This window comes from Acipenser ruthenus, chromosome 4 (genome assembly GCF_902713425.1).
Source record: "Acipenser ruthenus chromosome 4, fAciRut3.2 maternal haplotype, whole genome shotgun sequence".
In the NCBI taxonomy this organism is placed as follows: domain Eukaryota; kingdom Metazoa; phylum Chordata; class Actinopteri; order Acipenseriformes; family Acipenseridae; genus Acipenser; species Acipenser ruthenus.
The window spans coordinates 29,959,641-29,978,687 of NC_081192.1; the positions used below are offsets into that span (position 1 = coordinate 29,959,641).

The 19,047-nt window shown below is 36.5% G+C and overlaps 2 protein-coding genes across 7 annotated transcripts in view; one reads left to right on the top strand and one right to left on the bottom strand.

The window, feature by feature from the left end:
• Nucleotides 1-498: 498 nt before the first annotated feature.
• LOC117399533 (C-C chemokine receptor type 4-like) lies at nt 499-18,923 on the bottom strand. 2 transcript variants are annotated; one of them, XM_059022287.1, is made up of 2 exons: nt 18,861-18,923; nt 499-3,332 (listed from the first exon to the last, which is right to left on the bottom strand). In XM_059022287.1, the coding sequence occupies exon 2, from the start codon at nt 3,322-3,324 to the stop codon at nt 2,248-2,250; it is 1,077 nt and encodes a 358-aa protein (XP_058878270.1). In that variant the 5' UTR covers nt 3,325-3,332; nt 18,861-18,923; the 3' UTR covers nt 499-2,247. The 2 variants fall into 2 exon arrangements, with proteins under 2 accessions (XP_058878270.1, XP_033854681.3); XM_033998790.3 differs by lacking the exon at nt 18,861-18,923 and adding an exon at nt 10,525-10,627.
• LOC117400282 (protein cordon-bleu-like) overlaps nt 18,412-19,047 on the top strand; it is a 112,748-nt gene continuing 112,112 nt past the window's right edge. For all 5 annotated transcript variants that reach the window (XM_034920487.2, XM_059022286.1, XM_034920510.2 and 2 more), the window contains exon 1: nt 18,412-18,619. The gene's annotated coding sequence lies outside the window, so the exon portion shown is untranslated. The remainder of the gene's footprint in view (nt 18,620-19,047) is intronic.

Here is a 19,047-nt window from a genome sequence, read left to right on the forward strand (position 1 = left end):
CCCGGTTCAGTCAATAGCGTATTATGTCCAGAAAACTCAAAGTTGGAGGCAGTCTGAGCAGTTTTTTATTTATCTGTTATGGGGCTAAGTCCCATGGGAAAGCTCTGTTTAAACAGAGGCTATCAAGATGGATTACAGATATGGTTAAGACTGCATATGAACAAGCCAACTTACTCCCTCCAGAGAAGCTCAGTGCCCATTCTACCAGGGGCATGGCAACTTTGTGGGCTTTATTCCAGGGTGCATCTGTCAGGGAGATTTGTGACACAGCAGTGTGGGCTACTCCCCATACTTTTACGTGGTTCTATCGGCTGAATGTCGTGGATCCACAAAACCCTGGTTTTAGAACAAGAGTGTTAAAGGCGGCTTCAAGCTCGGCCCTTACAGCATAAACATAGAGGTGAGTTCTCCTTTAATGTTATAGCCTGCGACAGAATGGCTGATGTGGTGATGTGTGTGACGTCAGGTTTCAGGAAGCAGTACTCGGATACACTGAACTGAACCAAAACTGCGGTGGCAATGCAGTATCTTTATTAAGTATAAACAAAACACTTTCAAAATACAAAAGGAAAGGGCATGCGGGACAAAACAACGCAAAGTGAAAATAAACTATAACAAACGAGTGCCTACAAGCTGGTACACGATTTGCAAACCAAACAATAATAGATCATAATAATAACAACAAATCACAACAATAAAGCCAATACAGAGAGTTATATTATCAAAACAAAACAGCCATAATTATAATGAAAATAATAGTAATAATACAAATATAGTGCACATTTATACAAAGGGGTAGGGCTCCCCGTCACATAGCCCTATGTACTTGTAATGGGTTCTTCATAGTAACACGCAAGATGGCCTTTGCCAAGCCTTGTAGCATTCCAATCTGCACTATTGCCTTGGAACAGCTTTGGTGTTTCTACCCATGAGGTAATGGTTACATTTCGTACTTGATAGGAAACATTAGGTTATTATCATAACCCAGATTCCCTGAAATAGAAATATATCCAATAACCTTCAAGGTCGCTGCGACCATGATTGTAGCAGTTTTGAAGGACAAATGATGACGATACTTGTGTCAGTGGTCGTTTATGGCCTTGGGGGCGAGCACGACTACGTCACAAACACTACATGCAGCTTTGATATATCTATTCAGGTTAGACGGTATTAAAGGATAAATGCCCATGAGGTAATGATTACATTTCTATTTCAGGGAACCAGGGTTATGATAATAACCTAACGTTAGCTGCCTAATAAACCACATTGTATGTATATATATATATATATGTGTGTGTGTATATATATAGAGAGAGAGATATAGATGATAAGCGGTTTTGTATTTTTGCGGATAGTGGTCAATACATACTAACAAAACATATACAAACGATATCCAAAATAGACACGCGACAATAAAAGGGATTCAGAATACATATTGCCAATAAAAAACTTTTTTGTAACTCTCCATTTTTATTGGCAAATCAAGCTTAAGCAGAAAGCCTCGATTTAAACAATTTTAATCATGCATTTGATGTTGGAAACGAGTACAATATACACAAAATTACAAAGTATGTACAGTGGTTGCCATTCAATGGTTACAATGATTTTTTGTTTAATTACCAGTCAATATTATTATATTACATGCTTTGCCCCTAATGACCAAAAGATTGCAGTTAGCTCCTCATACTGTAGAGATAGAATGATGTCTTTGAAATAATTATTGTATAGCCTAAAGAAATGTAATTATTTTGCATTTTTTCTATACATCAGCCATGCATAATTTTATAATTACCTAACAGAATGTAATAATTGATTTACACATTGAAAAGCAAAAATGTTATGTTCTTCTATATATTTTAAAGCATTCTAGTTCCCCCAAACTATCACTGGGTTTGTAAAAGCAACTTCAGATTGATTTTACTATTTTGACACTCTGCACAAACCAGAACGCCACCTCTATTACCTTCAATCAGGTCAAAAGAAAATTGTCCAGCTATACCTAAATGCTTGCAGGCTAAAAAATGTGCTAATGTCTGTAAACAAATATTCTGCAGTCCTAGAGCAGTCACAGAAATAATCAGCAAAACCAATATGTGCCCTGGCTACGACAGCATCATATTGGTGTGCAGGGTGAGTCATACAGTCAGAGGATAGCAGGTTGACATCCTGGCTGTGCAAAGCTGCCTGTTTTTGCTGGGGATTCCACAGGGAGTTGCCTTGGCTCTTTACCTATACAGAATGTCAGTTCTACAGAACTCTGGTGACACAAGGTTCTCCACTGGATCTTGAATAGGTTGAACTCAAAGGCTCTGATATCGCAGAGCTAAGCATTTTACATTGTTTACAAACAAAACAATATGATGTACATTTATAAAGCATTTTCCTAAGACATTTTTTAAACTCCTGGCCAGCGAAAGCATAGATCACTGGATTCAAACAACAGTGGACGAATGCTAACGTTTCTGTACACTGCATTGCAATTTCCAAATTATTGCTTGAGTCACAATCCCTAAAAAAATCTAATATTTGTAACGACTCCAAAAAAAGAACAATATTGTATGGGGTCCAAAACAGGAAGAACACGATTACCACAATGAAAATGAGCTTGACTGCTTTCTCCTTTTTGTAACTCCTACACACTCGTAATGTTTGAATGATCCTTGAATAACAGTACACCATAATGAAAAATGGAAGAAGAAGGCCTAATATGTTCAGTTCAAAATTATTAATCAGTTTCCATTTCACATACTGGCCTTCCGGATACTCAGAATTGCATGTTGATAGTCCTGATTCATTTTTCACTTGACTGAATACAATTGTAGGGAGTGAGGCACAGAGGCTTATTGCCCATACAGCGACACTCACAAAGACACCATGGCTTACTGACCTAAATCTCATAGCAGTTACTGCATAAACTATTGCCAGAAACCTGTCAATGCTCATAATTGTTAAGAAAAAAATACCACTATAGAAACCAATGAGGTAAAACCCACTGATTATTTTACACAGAGGCGCTCCAAAAACCCAGTGAGAAACTGCAGCATAGCTAGACCAAAAAGGAAGAGAGAGGACAAAGAGCAAATCCGAGACAGCTAGGTTCAGGAGGTAAACGTCAGTCATGCTTCTCAGCTTTTTGTATTGGATCAGGACACAGACCACTAAGCCATTTCCGATGAGTCCAAAAATAAAGACCAGGGTGTAAAGTGTGGGAAGAAACCATGAGGCAAATTCTATGACACTGGATTTATTGCATAGCATGAATTTGGCCAGTTCGTCATAGTTATAGTAGTCTTCTGTTGTAAGAAATGATTCAGTGGCATTCATCTTTAGTCCTATGAAAAAAAAAAAAAACAGGTGAGTTTAGCTAAGCTCATTAAAGCTAATATACATACATTTAGTACATTATCGTACATTATCGTGTTGTCTGTGAGTCACAGGACTGATTTCCATGATTCAGCAACCAGGAAATAAGATGGCACAAGCACAAACCAAAATTCCAAAAGTTTGAGCCTTAATTATGAAATAGTTGTGGTACTGTAGATAATAACTGCCACAACAAGTTTACATATCTAGCACTCCCACACCGATAAGAAATGACTTAACACATTCTTGTGAATGTTTGCTTCCAAGGACACTTGTGGTAGCTGTATTGCAAGTTGTTTTTATCTTTAAGTAATTCTGTGTAAAATGTTTGAACCAAACAAACCTTGAAGGTATCTTTTCATGGTTAATTTTGAACCTGTGGTATGTTAAAATGTTGGACTATGTAACTGTGTTGAAAGCGTGTTTTTATAATGTTTTCTGGCTTTCTAATGGTCAACTTGTCATTTCAAAGTCCCTCTCTGCTATGTTGCTGTTTGTTCCATTTAAACAAGTTAAGCAATGTGATTAATACTTCACATGTGGCTATCCCAATACCATATTTATTTCCCATATTTCAATGACCAGCTGCTGATGTCACAGATACCAGCCAGTTGAGCAGAGGTTTTCTTTTTGCAACAGTTTCAATCAGAACTTACAGACATCAGCTTGTGCCTTCAATGTTACAACTGAACAGCAGAAAAGGCTCAGTTTAAGATAATAATAATAATAATAATAATAATAATAATAAATAAAAACTTTACTCAAAAGATCAAGGTGTGTTGCTGTTCTTTGGAGACAAGCTGGGCGATGAGCAGAGAAATAATAACACATTTATTTATATATAGTGCCTTTCAAAGTGGACCACCACCATAAAGCGCTTTACAGAGGTAGGCTGTGAACTGTGCATTATATGCAGAGTCACTTACAATAGGACATTGATTTAACATCTCATCCGCAGGACAGAGCACAAGGAGGTTAAGTGACTTGCTTGGGGGTCACACTGTGTGTCAGGCAATTGCAGGCGTGGGATTTGAAGCAGTGACTGTCAGATGTGGGATTTGAACCAGTGACCTTCTGGTTATAAGCCCTGGACTTTAACCGCTGGACCACACTGCCTCCTAATGATAAGTGCTTTAAGAGGAGCTCCTTAGTTGATATTGACCAACAATATGTTGACAGTCAAAACAATTGCAATTGTCTTTGTAAAGACAGAATTGTAGCAAAAGATGATGTTGCAATAAAACATTATTTTATGTTTTATTGCACCATTTTATTGTACTGTTTTGGGTAACTGAAGCTGCTCACAACAATAAGCAACTCGGGACAAGCTTAACACACTCTAGTAGGAGGCAGTCCCCCATACACAGATATCAATGGAACAGTGATGGTGACTACATTTAGAAATAACAAGAGAAACTTAATACATTCTTTGGCAAACATTTAGATGGGAAGTCTTTCTCACCTGACTTACGGTAACTAAACTCCATAAAAAGAGAGCATTCACACTTTATCAATCAGAGGGGTTGAGTTTACATCACCCAGTAATATAAGTACAGTAGTGTGTAAATTGTTACGAATTAACCTAAAACCTGTCTTCCCTTGTACAAGGTGCGATCACCTTTTTTGAGTGAAAGGTGTATGCGGCAGAGATAGATGTCTCTTTGGTAGAAACAGTTTCATTTATTTGAAGTCTTCCCACTGATGATGGGAATGGGAATGTAGTGATGGAAGTTCTGCCAACAAGATTTAAGTTTTTGCAGGTATCAGACTCATTGAGAGCAGAAACTGACCCAAGACTGTGACAGCTACTGGAAGCAGGCTAATCTTTGGGATACAAATTGAACATTTGTGAAACTGCATGTGTGGTATAATGTTGTAATAACTGTACTGTGTTTTAAAGAATATAAAGCCAGCAGAAATACTAAACAAATTATTAAAACACACTGTTCATACATAGTTATAATATGCTCTGTATTAACCTATAGTTATGTTAATTCTATATTCCTGTTTATTCTGTTATAACAGTAAAAAATATTATTGGATCTTTGTAAGTCTGAGTAAAAAGGGAGCTAGGTTGGGGTCACGCTGACCAAAAAACACCTGTGAAATGAGCTAAGCTTGTCTTTGTCTGAGCTACTGGTGCCAAGGTTTATAACCTTGAGGAGAAAGGCAGAAATGAGAATCTCATTTAATTAACTCTAATGTTCACAGTCAAGTTTCTTATTTAGCTTGATCCTAAAATAGTCTTTAAGCTACTAGTATTCTAGAATAATTCAAACAAAGTGTAATTTTTTTTTATTTTAACAGAAGAACTGTTAAGTTTGAAAATAAGAGAATACAGTGCAGAAATGAACTTAAAGTAAAAACTTCAGTCAAAGCATAATGGTACCAGTCTGTGTCAGGCATATAGTAGGATCTGCCAAAGAGAATGTAATTAATTTGTTAACCTTGTCTTTGCTTGAAAGAGAAATGGTACCAGGCGCGTTGGTAGTTGAAGGAAATAACTTTTTGGCAACTGATGAGAGTTTCAATCTTTGGGGGGGTTGAAAGCCAAGTTTTCTATAATGAGTGACCTTTTACATATAAGAAATACCTCCTGGTACAGGAAAGGGGAGTCAGGGGTGAACTATATATGACTTCATTAAATCATATTAATTAATGAAGACCTGGTAAAAACCAGTGAGGGGGAGCAATAGCATAGGACCATGTTATGCCATACGTCTGAGAAAATGCTTACAGAAAAGTTCACCTTACATATTTTGGAGATGCAGGAGAGGTGGACTAGGGGATGATGGTTAATTAATCTTATAGAAGGAGTTACCGGGTGTTTTGAAAATGTTATTAACTTGAAGGACAGGAGCGCTCAAGGCATATTAATGTTTAAGATTTAATTATGACTTCTGACGTAAAAAGCGAAGCAAAACTCTATAAAAACCGAGGTAAAATCCTAGTCAAGTGTCACTCAACTTGCTAACTACAAGCTGATGTGAGCCATGCTCTGAAGATCTCTGATCGAGCTGATTGCTGTTGGTGTCGTATTTTGAAGTCTTTGCCTTTGAAGACAGTTTCAGACCTTACACTATATTGTACACTTCCATATACTGGAAGGTAAGCATATATTTTGAATCTATATCTATTTTATATTGATGCATTGCTATAAGGTATATGATTTATGTTTTAGTTGTGGAGAGTGATATACAGTGTATATATATATATATATATATATATATATATATATATATATATATATATATATATATATATATATATATATATATATATATAATATATATATAAAAATAAAAAGAGTAAGTGCAAATCTGACAAAATGTATCAGAACAAAATGTGTCATTGTGACAGAGACAGAATTATTCTTGGTGATAAATCTCTCTCCCGACCTGAGAGCGCGCTGTGTAAAGGGAACAGAGTGCCCTGGACTGGATGGCCAGACAATTAATTCCCAGGGTTAGAAGGAAGTTGGTAATATAGAAAGGGGACAGAGCTACGATACACTAAATCATCGACCCAGAAGGGAAACGACGTGGCAGCCGCGGATTGGAGGAGCGTTTGCACTAGTTAACCAAGGGGTCATGATTGACGGTACAAAAGGGGGCATAGCGAAGTGATCTGTTCCTTGTTATGGTTAACGCTAAACCGGAAGGAGACCTGTATTGTAAATCATGAGTGTTTTGTTTGTTTGTTGTGTCTAAAAACTGTTTATTGTTGTTATTAGATGGCCAACACAATCCAGAGCTGTTGCCAAAGACCAGCACTTGCCCGGACATCACTGCACATTGTTTCACAAATAACTGTATTTACACCACAAGCACTTTAACACTCACTGTGGACTTGTGTTTGTGTTTTGTGTTACGTGTGGGTGTTTAGGAATGGGACTATTATTATTATGGGACCAACCCGGGGATTAACAGCAGAGCAATACACGCTTCTGTATTACCTGTTCTCATTGTTATTGTTTACTGCTGTTTTGTCATCAGACTTTGGATTGTATAAATAAAATATCACTGCACCTGGATTATTGTTGTCTGTCTGTTCATTGTTCACTGCTGCATTCCTGCACCTGCACACTGTTAACCACTTTGCCACAGTCATTTATATCCTTTATATACCTATCTGCATGAAACCCTCTGGGTGCGAGAATTTAAATTTTTGGTCAGTAATCAGTGATATAGAAAAAGTAGTTAATCATGAGTGAAAATGTTAGACCACTTTGGGGTAGATGTACTAATCACAGTCACAATAAGCCAGTCACAGCGCAAACAAACCGCAATTTGCATTTTCGTTACGACAATTTGCAAAGTGCACATTTTGTCGTATGTACTAAGAAAAAATATGTTAATGAAGAGAGCCGCAATATACTCATTTAAAAATGATTTGCATTATCTTAGCGAGATCTCTAGCGAGAATGAAATAGCAGCTGAGTTGTGGTTTGCTGCAGCAGAGAGTCCCCAGCGGATAACGTCTATACATGCAAGGGTGCAAGAATCAAAATAACATTGTTTTTGTTAAATGTAAACGTCATCTGTACAATGCATTCTGTTCCATCTTGATTTTACCTATATTAATACTGTTATATTTATACATATATTATATATATAAAAATGAAAGGCAGTTTAATCCCATCAGTGTTCATCTCAAATACATTGTGCACAAATGGCAACACACGAGAAAAGGTGAACTTGGAAATGCCAGCAGCAATTGCAACTGTTTAAAACATGCTTTCAACACATTGATGCAATTGTAAGTGTCTCAATTGCCCGCAGCTTTAGTACATCTCATTACAATATTTTTGATCCCTCATTTGCACTCTCCACCCTGTTTTTGCGAATTTCTGCAGGAATGCCCAAAATTACATATTCATGGCTAAAGCACAAATAAGAACTGCGGCCGCAAAGCATTTGTTAAAATGATGCTAACAGTGTTGCGTTTGTTTAGTACATTTCACACTGCACTTCCGACTGGTTTGCATGTGGTTTGCAATGATTGCAACAGACGCAGCACTTTAGTACATCTACCCCTTATGCTTTAATTAGGCATCTTAAAAAACTTATAAAAAGTCTCATGCATTTTACTATTTGTGGCTATAGTATGTGTTATTTTTCTCTTACTTTTTTAATTAATTTCATGTGTTACCTATTATAGTCATCAATTAAATGAGACAATCACTAATTTGCCTATTTTGACAATTGTCAGTTACAATGGTCTGATTTCATATGCACAACAAATCAAAACAGAAGCAATGGGGTGTTGTAATACATTTGCACACTACTGTATGTGAAACTAAACTCATTCCAGCTCGGAAGACAGTGAGAAAGACTTCTAGTCAAAAAAGAAATTCACTGAAACAAAGCAAAACAAAAACCGTACCCACCGCGCATACCCCGGGGTGGCAGATCCTCATGGCAGATCTGGATAACTAGATAATTATGAACATGACTGGTCCCAGGCTTGTTGAGGTGCAGCTGGGATCCCCATATGAGGTGCATCCCTTTGACACAATACGATTACTAAGCCAAAATAAAACACAAACAGAACAACTGAACTAAATGTAATAAGCTGCTCAGCGAGGGTTCCCCTGCTAATACGAGAGCCAGAGTTTTAAAAATGTAATCATGTATGAAGTGAATGACAATCATGTGGTTTCAATCATGTGTTGATTATGCAGTGTTTAGGTAGTGTGGCTAGGGTATAAAAGGAGATGTTTATGTGGCTTGATAGATAGGAGTAGAACAGAATCGGACATTTTGTAAACGTTGTATAGTAATTTACATCATAAAACCTTATTCTTGGGTTTCAGGAACCAACTGTTACTGTACTTTGCTGTGGATTCTTTGTGACGTTTGTTAACCCAAATATTACAATGTCACTATTGCAGGATAACATTTTGAGGAATCCCAATGAAAGAGATGTGTCATAATAATAATAATAATAATAATAATAATAATAATAATAATAATAAATGTTAATTACTTTTTCAAAACTTGGAATGACACACCAGATGCATTTCCTTCACACTTACATATTTATTTGTATTCATGCTAATTCATCTGTATCAATGCTCTTCACAAAAAAGCAAATTTAGAGGAGGGTAAAGTTTTGAACATTACACAAAAATAAAGCAAGCATAGATTCAAAATCTTTTCAGAAAAGAAAAGCAAGTTTTTAGATAGCTAGGAGTAAAAAATAGAATTAAAATAACAATATCTTCTTTTGTGACTTAAAAAAACATTAACTACACTGTTGTTACACATGAATAACATTTGTAATTACAACATTCTAAAAACTAGTGTATATTCTGTAAAAAAGGAACTACATTGTGCCAATTCATGTGGAATTATAGTGTAAACACTACCGCCTGAAATTACCTTTGCATAACGTGTACAATGCCTAAAACGTAATGCAAGGTAAATTAGGATGATATTTATCCCTTTCTATTTAAATCTTCAGGCATCATAGTATTGAGTCTGTTTATCCATTTATGTTCCTTTATGTTAATTTACTTTTTTTATGAATAACCTACAATTTGTAGTTTTAGAAGAAGTAAAATTAGATGATGTACAATATAGAAGAATAAAGGAAAATACATGGATAAATAGACTCACTACTATGATGCCTGAAGGTTTAAATAGAAAGGAATTATTACATCATTAACTATGTAGTAAATGACATTACAAGCACATTAATAGATTTAAATGTAAATAAGTGTGTGTAGTTCCCATGGCATTAAAAGCCCAAAGGTACCTCCACTGTTTGTTTTCAAACACACTTTCCCTTGACAAAGGTATGTTAAACATACTGAAACCTTGGGAAGTTGGATTTTTTGAGTAAAACATTTTTGTTTTATATTTAGTTAATATATCTTTATTTACACTGCATCATTTCTATAATATTTTACAGCTTACAGTTCAGACACGTTGTTTATTCACAAAAAAGGCTCTGAATATACAGATTGCGTTTCAAATTCAGTTACAGATTTTGCTTCCATTAAGCTCTAAATTTGTCTTTTTTGCCAATTTGGGAACATTTTATGCAATCTTTGTTTTAGGAGTTCACAAAATGAAATGAACAATTGGATATAGATTGCTAAGCGCTTGTTCAAAAATAACTTAAAACATCTGAAATGATGTAAAAGACCAAACTTACCTTTCTTCTTTCCCTGGCCTAAATGGTTTGTGTAGGGTCTTGTATTTGAAACAAGCCTGTATACACTGCCCTTTTCAGTACAGCAGGAGATCAGTAATTTGAATATGCTAATTGGGGTTGGATGCTTATATTGCTTTGGTAAACCCCTTAAGGGGTGTGTCACACTACACTTTAAACAGAGTTCTCTGTATATATAAAAAAAAGACTGGCAACTTTTTTTGTATAATAACATGTCATAGACAGAATAGATGTTTTCACATGCTCATCTAAATCATTGTAGGTAAATATAAGCACATTTTTGCTACTTAATATCATTATAGCTAAAAGCATTATACTGTAAGTACAGTAGGAGGGTATAGATCAACTGTATTTCAAATGAAATGAGTTAATGAGAAATGTATGAGTCAGCTTAAACCAAACCCTTAAAGCCTACCCACAATGTAATTTGTATACTGTAAAAGTCCTTCCTGGTAGCTAATGCTGATTCACTGTCCAGCCTGGCCCCGTCTCTGTGTGGTCTCAACCAGCCTCCTTAAACCACAGTCTTAAGTTACACCTGGCCCCATGATGGCAGAAATCATTTTCTAAGCATTTGAGAGTCTACTGTTTCAGTCTATATTGCGCTACACCTTCATTTACACCATACACGAGTTTAAGGGTCAGTTAATCAGTAACATATTTATAAAGGTGCTATACAGGGTGCTCTAAACACTACAAGACATTAACTATGATAACGTGTTATTAAATATATATATATATATACACACAAACATGTATTTTTGTTTACGACTGTAAGTCGCCCTGGATAAGGGTGTCTACTAGGAAATAAATAATAATAATAATAATAATAATAATAATAATAATAATAATAATAATAATAATAATAATAATAATAAACTGTTATTCATTGTTATTAACCATCAGCATTGTAATAACACATTTATAAATCTCCATGTGTGAGTCCAAAAGGAAAGTATTGTCCATAATAGCAGATGAGACCACTGCTTTTTTCAGCAAGCAGAAACAACTTTGAATACAGTTTCTGTGCTCCACAGCATCTCTTATTCAGCCGATTCCCCCAGATATCGAAGTGGTATCCCACACATGTCACCTGGATGGTTCAGCACCCTGGAGAGCAGCTGTGGCAATTTCCTATTATATATACATGATATAATATATTATATAAAGAAAAATAATACAATTTGCAAGCCCATGGACTTCCATGTCAGCATTTTTATTCTAATATGAATAAAACCTCCCTGAAACATCTGAATTATTTAAGTAACAATGCTCATAGTCAGATTATTTGATAAAACAGTATGTTTGTGTTGCAAGCCTAGAACTCCTCCTAGTGGCCTTGGAAAAAAGATTTTCCCTTCTTAAGGTTTCTACTATTGTTAACACAATGGGCTAGATTATTTTTAAGAAAGGAAAACCAAACCCAATTCAATTACCAAACCAGAAATAAACAACTCAGATATTTAATTTAGGGGCTTTTAATGTAAATAGTCTTAAGTTATAATAAGGACTTGTCATGTGTATGGTGTTCTTATCACTTTGACCAGTACTGTAGCAACCAGAACTGTGCTAGATGACATTTCTTGTAACAATAAGAAAAAAGTCAATCGCTTGTTCTGTTTTGTTTCCTGAGATATTCATAGTTTGAATATGAATGAATACGTTCTTAGTTTGTCCACTGTACTGTCTATAGCATTGGTATTGAACTCTGGCCCTCGAGATCTAATCCAGTCCAGATTTTTACTCCAGGCAGGTTCTAATTAGAGATCGGTACGGGTACCTGAAAACCTGATGGGTAGCCCTCAGGTTTTTAATTACCAGGTCTCTTTTTACTACCCCTGTATCGATTATTAATTTGAGAATTTAAAGAAAATGTAGCAAATATGACAATGCAGTTGTAAACTTGGGCTGGCATAATAAAAGCAATGTTAAAACAAGCTTTAAGAACATAAGAAAGTTTACAAACGAGAGGAGGCCATTCAGCCCATCTTGCTCGTTTGGTTGTTAGTAGCTTATTGATCCCAGAATCTCATCAAGCAGCTTCTTGAAGGATCCCAGGGTGTCAGCTTCAACAACATTACTGGGGAGTTGGTTCCATACACTCACAATTCTCTGTGTAAAAAAGTGCCTCCTATTTTCTGATCTGAATGCCCCTTTATCTAATCTCCATTTGTGACCCCTGGTCCTTGTTTCTTTTTTCAGGTCAAAAAAGTCCCCTGGGTCGACATTGTCTATACCTTTTAGGATTTTGAACGCTTGAATCAGATCACCGCGTAGTCTTCTTTGTTCAAGACTGAATAGATTCAGTTCTTTTAGCCTGTCTGCATACAACATGCCTTTTAAACCTGGGATAATTCTGGTTGCTCTTCTTTGCACTCTTTCTAGAGCAGCAATATCCTCAATAATAATAACTAGATAAAGATAACTTAATTATCCATTAATAATAATAATAACTGTGTGGCTTCCAATATGGAATGCTTTATCTACAGTTATTGTGCAGATATAGTTTCTTACCAAAAAGATAAAATAAAATAAGTAGCCTTTATTTAAAAATCAATAAACATATAACTAAAGTATTGTCAGCGATGTACCCTAGAAAACAGACTGAAAACCGGAAGCATTTGTTTTATTTTAATGAAGTAGATTTACTAAGAAAAAGCATACGCACTCCAAAATACTTAAGGCGCATAGAACAAAATTAAATCAGTATGAGAAAAACATTACTCACAATGCTTTTCTTGGATGCCATGTTAATGTAAGACTGAAATATTTACATTTATTTATCAGTTCAGATTTGGAGGACCGTTAAGTTTCATTTTGGACTATTGTGTTTGCCAGAGACACCGGTGAACAATAAAGTTAGAAAAGCCGGATGACAAAAAAGGATAAACAGGAAAAGCGAGAGAAAGAGAAAGAGCAGTAAGATATACTCCTTGCCTATACTTTTGTTTTGTGTAAACTACGCTGTGTTCCGATTGAGAAAATAAACACAACCTCCATTATTGGAACCCTTGCATTGCCCTGAATCAATACAAGTACAACATTACATTAACAACAACAACAACAGCAGCAGAATATGGCCAACATATGTTGCAAAGAATCACGCAGGATCAAGCACATTTAACATAATTGTATTCACACTGGCCCACACGTGAGGCTGTGTGGTCCAGTGGTTAAAGAAAAGGGCTTGAAACCAGAAGGTCCCCGGTTCAAATCCCACCTCAGCCACTGACTCATTGTGTGACACTGAGCAAGTCATTTAACCTCCTTGTGCTCCGTCTTTTGGGTGAGACGTAGTTGTAAGTGACTCTGCAGCTGATGCATAGTTCACACACCCTAGTCTCTGTAAGTCGCCTTGGATAAAGGCGTCTGCTAAATAAATAAATAAATATTATTATTATTATTATTATTTCAATGTTTCCAGTACTGAAAAAGGTTGCACAAGTCTACAGATCATAAAGGACTAAATGTACTATATATTATTTAAATATGTATCATGCACTTAAAACATTAATATATGTGTTTTTTGGGTTTTTTTTTTTAATCATTACACAAAAAAGACCTGGGTATCCGGGTATTTTTTACAGTGTGTACCCGGCTCCAGATTTTCTACCCGTGCCAGCCTCTAGTTCTAATGTAGTTAATTGAAGCTGTTAAGAGACATGGCCTAAAGACAAGGACTGGAATGGATCTCGAGGGCCAGTGGAGTACCACTGGTCTATAGTCTACACAGCAGTGGTACACAACTCTGACCCTCTGAACTCTGAGCCATTCCAGTCCTGGTCTTTATTCCAGGCAGGTCCTAAATTAGTTAATTGCCTCCTAACAGCTTCAATTAACTACATTAGAACATTGGACTGGACTAAATCTTGAGGGCCACAGTTGAATACCACTGGTCTGCAGGCTTGCAGGGTGAAGCAGGTTTTGATGGGGAGTAAGCTTATACTCCTAACTAAATCCAAACCGCTGTGGAATGTAAAGAAACAGGACTGTCTGCTTTCTGCCCAAGCCGAGTATCTTGGAGATTTACACTGTGGAGGAATGTGGTGAACCGACTCCAAGGCTAAGGGATTTGCTTTTAGTATCAACTTGAACAAGATTGTGCGACACTGCTGATTCGACTTTCTTATTTATTTGTTGTTTTCATTTTTAGGTAATTTAGGTGTCCTAAGAGTTGGTCAAAAGCAGAGCACGTCTAGTAACCTCCCAGACAGCGTCATTTTTTTTCCTACCTGTATTGCTGAAGAGACACGCCCCAATGAAGCTGGGGAACATTTTATTGTTATACAACACCTTCACCCAGTCACCAACTTTTTAGACGCAGCTGAGCTGGACCCTCCTGGACAACTGCGCCTTTCAACACTGTCACCACACGGAATTCTGTACGTTCATGACACTTATGTGTTTAGTGTTTGCCGTGTTTTGTCTGTCTGTTTTGGCCATAGTGCTGTTTTGTTTTGAGTTCAGTGTTTGTTTCTGTTTTGTTTAAACCTTTTATTTTTCAATAAAACCAGTGCATTCATTCATACATGAATCAAGGGAAGTAATGTTAAAACTTTACAATGCATTAGTAAGACCTCACCTAGAATATTGTGTTCAGTTCTGGTCAAAAAGGATAATGCTGCTCTAGAAAGGATGCAAAGAAGAGCGACCAGAATTATCCCGGGTTTAAAAGGCATGTCATATGCAGACAGGCTAAAATAATTGAATCTGTTCAGTCTTGAACAAAGAAGACTACGCGGTGATCTGATTCAAGCATTCAACATCCTAAAAGGTATAGACAATGTTGACCCAGGGGACTTTTTTGACCTGAAAAAAGAAACAAGGATCAGGGGTCACAATTGGAGATTAGATAAAGAGGGAAGCATAACAGAAAATAGGAGGCACTTTTTTATACAGAGAATTGTGAGGGTGTGGAACCAACCCAGTAATGTTGTTGAAGCTGACATCCTGGGATCCTTCAAGAAGCTGCTTGATGAGATTCTGGGATCAATAAGCTACTAACAATCAAACGAGCAAAATGGGCTGAATGGCCTCCTCTCATTTGTAAACTTTCTTATGTTCTTATGTTCTTATGATCCCAGAATCTCATCAAGCAGCTTCTTGAAGGATCCCAGGATGTCATCTTCAACAACATTACTGGGCAGTTGGTCCCACACTCCCACAATTCTCTGTGTAAAAAAGTGTTGCCTATTTTGTTTTCTGAATGCTCCTTTATCTAATCTCCATTTGTGACCTCCGGTCCTTGTCGTCATCGCCCCCCCCCCCCCCCCCCCAAAAAAATGAAATAATACACTTGGACAGTTGTATTGGATTTACCTCACAAACAATAACAAACTTAATATGCACAAACGTGAGAATCCATTGCAGGACCGTGAGACTCTCAAAATTGTGAAAAAACGTAAGTTTCAAGGGTAAACCTTGAGAGTTGACATCCATGCCTAGTTCAGACCCTGGTACTGCCCCGCCTAGACTACTGCAACTCCCTCCTGGCCGGCCTCTCTGCCTCTGCCATCCGTCCGCTCCATCTCATCCAAAACTGCTGCTCGCCTTTTCTTTTCCCTTCCTAGTTTCTCCCACGCTACACCACTGCTCTGCTCTCTTCACTGTCACAGTCTTGCCAGTGACGCTGCACTGTTCACATGAAGAGATCAACAAATCTATTTTTATTTTTTCCCTAACACATAACTCGCAAGGGTGTTTTTTCTTCTTTTTTCTTAAAGCATGCTCTGCTTAAGTAAGCTAAGTTTAATTAAGTGATTTTTATATATATATATATATATATATATATATATATATATATATATATATGCATGCCAGTAACTGGGAGTACAATTTGTTAAATTAAAGTAATAGAAATCCACATACAAGAGAAAACCACAGGTCTGTATCTGCGTAAAGTCTGGGTAAAGGCAGCATAGCAGCTGGCTCTCAGTGAGTAACATGGCAACAAACCTGAGAGGAATTCTTCATTTCTTAGAGACACAGTTAACAATGTGATCAGTTTTTCTAGTAAAGGCACAGCACAAGGGCTTACCTTTATGAATGTATTACATTTAACACCATGTAAACTTGAATTTCTTACATTCTGTTACCAAGCAAGCTTCTTAACCTCTGCCTAGAAAAAAATACAGTATTTGAATGAGTGGGTTGTTTATTCTTATACCTCATCTCACCAGCAGAGGTCAGCATTATCTATCACAGCAGTGTTTAACATACGTAATTTAAATTAATCTTCATTTAGATTTCAAAAAGCGTTCCTGCAAATAACATGATTGCACCCGTGTTTAGTTTTGGAATTTTAGAAAGAGTACCAACACAGGTTACAGGCATGCATAACTTTAAACATCTCCACTTTTCCCCACCTTCCCTAGCACTGCATTTGCAAATACCACTTGCAACAACATGAAACTAGAGACTTCTTCCTAAATTAGTCAGCGATTATAATTTTACCTTTGAAAAAATAACCACTCAAATTAGAAAGCAACCTAACAGATTACCTAAAGTAAAGGCAATGTAAATCTAGGCTGCTTCTTAGACTGACTGTCCAAGAACCTGCATTCCTCTTGACTGTCCGTTATGATCTGGTTTGCTCTAAGTCTCTCCAAACTGGCCAATAACACATTTTGTACAGATGCATTTCAGTAATGATGGACCTTACACAACTTTAGTTAAAGACTAGCACTTTGTAAATAAAGCGAGTTAGAGCTTTGTGACATAGCATAGTAACCTGCTGCCACTGCCTGGTTCAGTTGGAAGACAAACTCAGAGCAGGACCTTTCTAAAGGAATGACCAAAGCACTTGTCATGTAATATCTTTAACTAGAGCACACATCAATAATACCTGGATGCAATTATAAAAAGCTATTTTATCTCATGGGAAGACTGTTATCTCTAAAATAGTTAAAGCTACAATAAATAGTTAAAGCTACAATAAAGACCCTATATATATATATACACATGGCCAATTGTCTTAACATCAGACACCCCTAACATCAGACACTACATGTTGCTTAGTGTTTAATATCGTGGGTTTAGGCTTGTTTTAAGGCTACTGGTGTTTGCATGAAGTAAATAGTAAATGACCTGATAAGGAGAGCTTGAAGATTGGTCTCTCCAGTTTCTGAAAGGTATTGTAACTATTAACAGCTGTTCTTCTAAATCCTTATAAACCTATTGCTGTCTCACCTTCTTGTCTTTTCTTCCCATTCTCTCCCTCGTGTCTTGCCAAAATAAAGAACATTATTTTTAAAAGTGATACAATAATTGTAGAAATACTGACAAATATGTTTCAATGCTTGTTTGGATTTAATTGAATGTTGCACCAGTCTTGGCTGAAACACATTTTTGAGGCCAAATATTGTTTTACATTGGCTGTAAATAGATCATATTTGTGGTAGCACTGCTGCACTTGTTGGTTTTTAATGAAGTTACTTATTGAATTATGTTGCATGATTTTGAAAATGAGTTCACTATATAGTCAGGGATACACATTTCCCTTTTAGAATAATACATTGCAGCAAACGTTTGTCCCAAAACTTTGAGTTTTAGACATGGCATTTCCAGTTTCCAAAAGATACTGTAGGCAACATGAGCAAAATATTTTCTGTACAAGTTACCAGCACACTTTGTAAAGAAAATGCTGCTTCAAGCACAGTATCCCATGGTTACTCCAGTAGAGATGTCCATTGTTTATGTGCTTTTTTTAATACTTAATTAATTAAGCCTGAATGATTAATTGCAAATTCAGATGTCGTGTACCGAGACACTGGAACTTCCACTCTTTAAATGGCTATTTTTTTTTCAGCACCACTGCTTGCTTCACAACGCTTCTACAGTCTGTTGCTCTGTTTGTGTGGGAGCTCCAAACTGTGTGAGACTCCCAGGCTTGTCCTGGTAGTACTAGTATGCGTTAATGAATTCCGTGATTGACACGGGAGCTGCTGACGAAGGCGGGTTATGGAAAGGTAGAACAACGTCAGAAAGAAGGAGTGCGATTCAACTGTTTTAATTTACAGGTTTTTATTGGAATAGTCTAGAAATGAGAAATACAAAGTTATGGCCGCAGTTAAGACAAGTAAGTATTGGAAATTGATTTGTAAATGTGTTTATCTTGTTGCGCAGTGACTTAAGTGTGTGTTTGTACTGTAGCTATGTTGCTGTACCCAATGCATGACACTGTCGCAGAGTTTGCTTTTATTACCATATGCGCATAAAGCCAATTCAATATATATATATATATATATATATATATATATATATATATATATATATATATATATATATGGAATAGATTAGCAAATAGAAAGAATACGTACCGGTTGGCACTTGTGGGAATGATATGCATGTTTATAGCACCAATCACTGTTCATAGGCGTCCGACAAGCGAGGTACACAACCACATGTTGGGGTTTTCTTTTTTATATAGCAGACCAGATAGTTAAGTCTGCTAATTGTTCCCATTTAACTACAAGGTCAATTAGTATTTTGTCGATAAAGTTCAAA

What these genes read in the sequence shown, in the direction of transcription:
- LOC117399533 (XM_059022287.1), bottom strand. Translation starts at nt 3,324, where the DNA reads ATGAATGCCACTGAATCATTTCTTACAACAGAAGACTACTATAACTAT.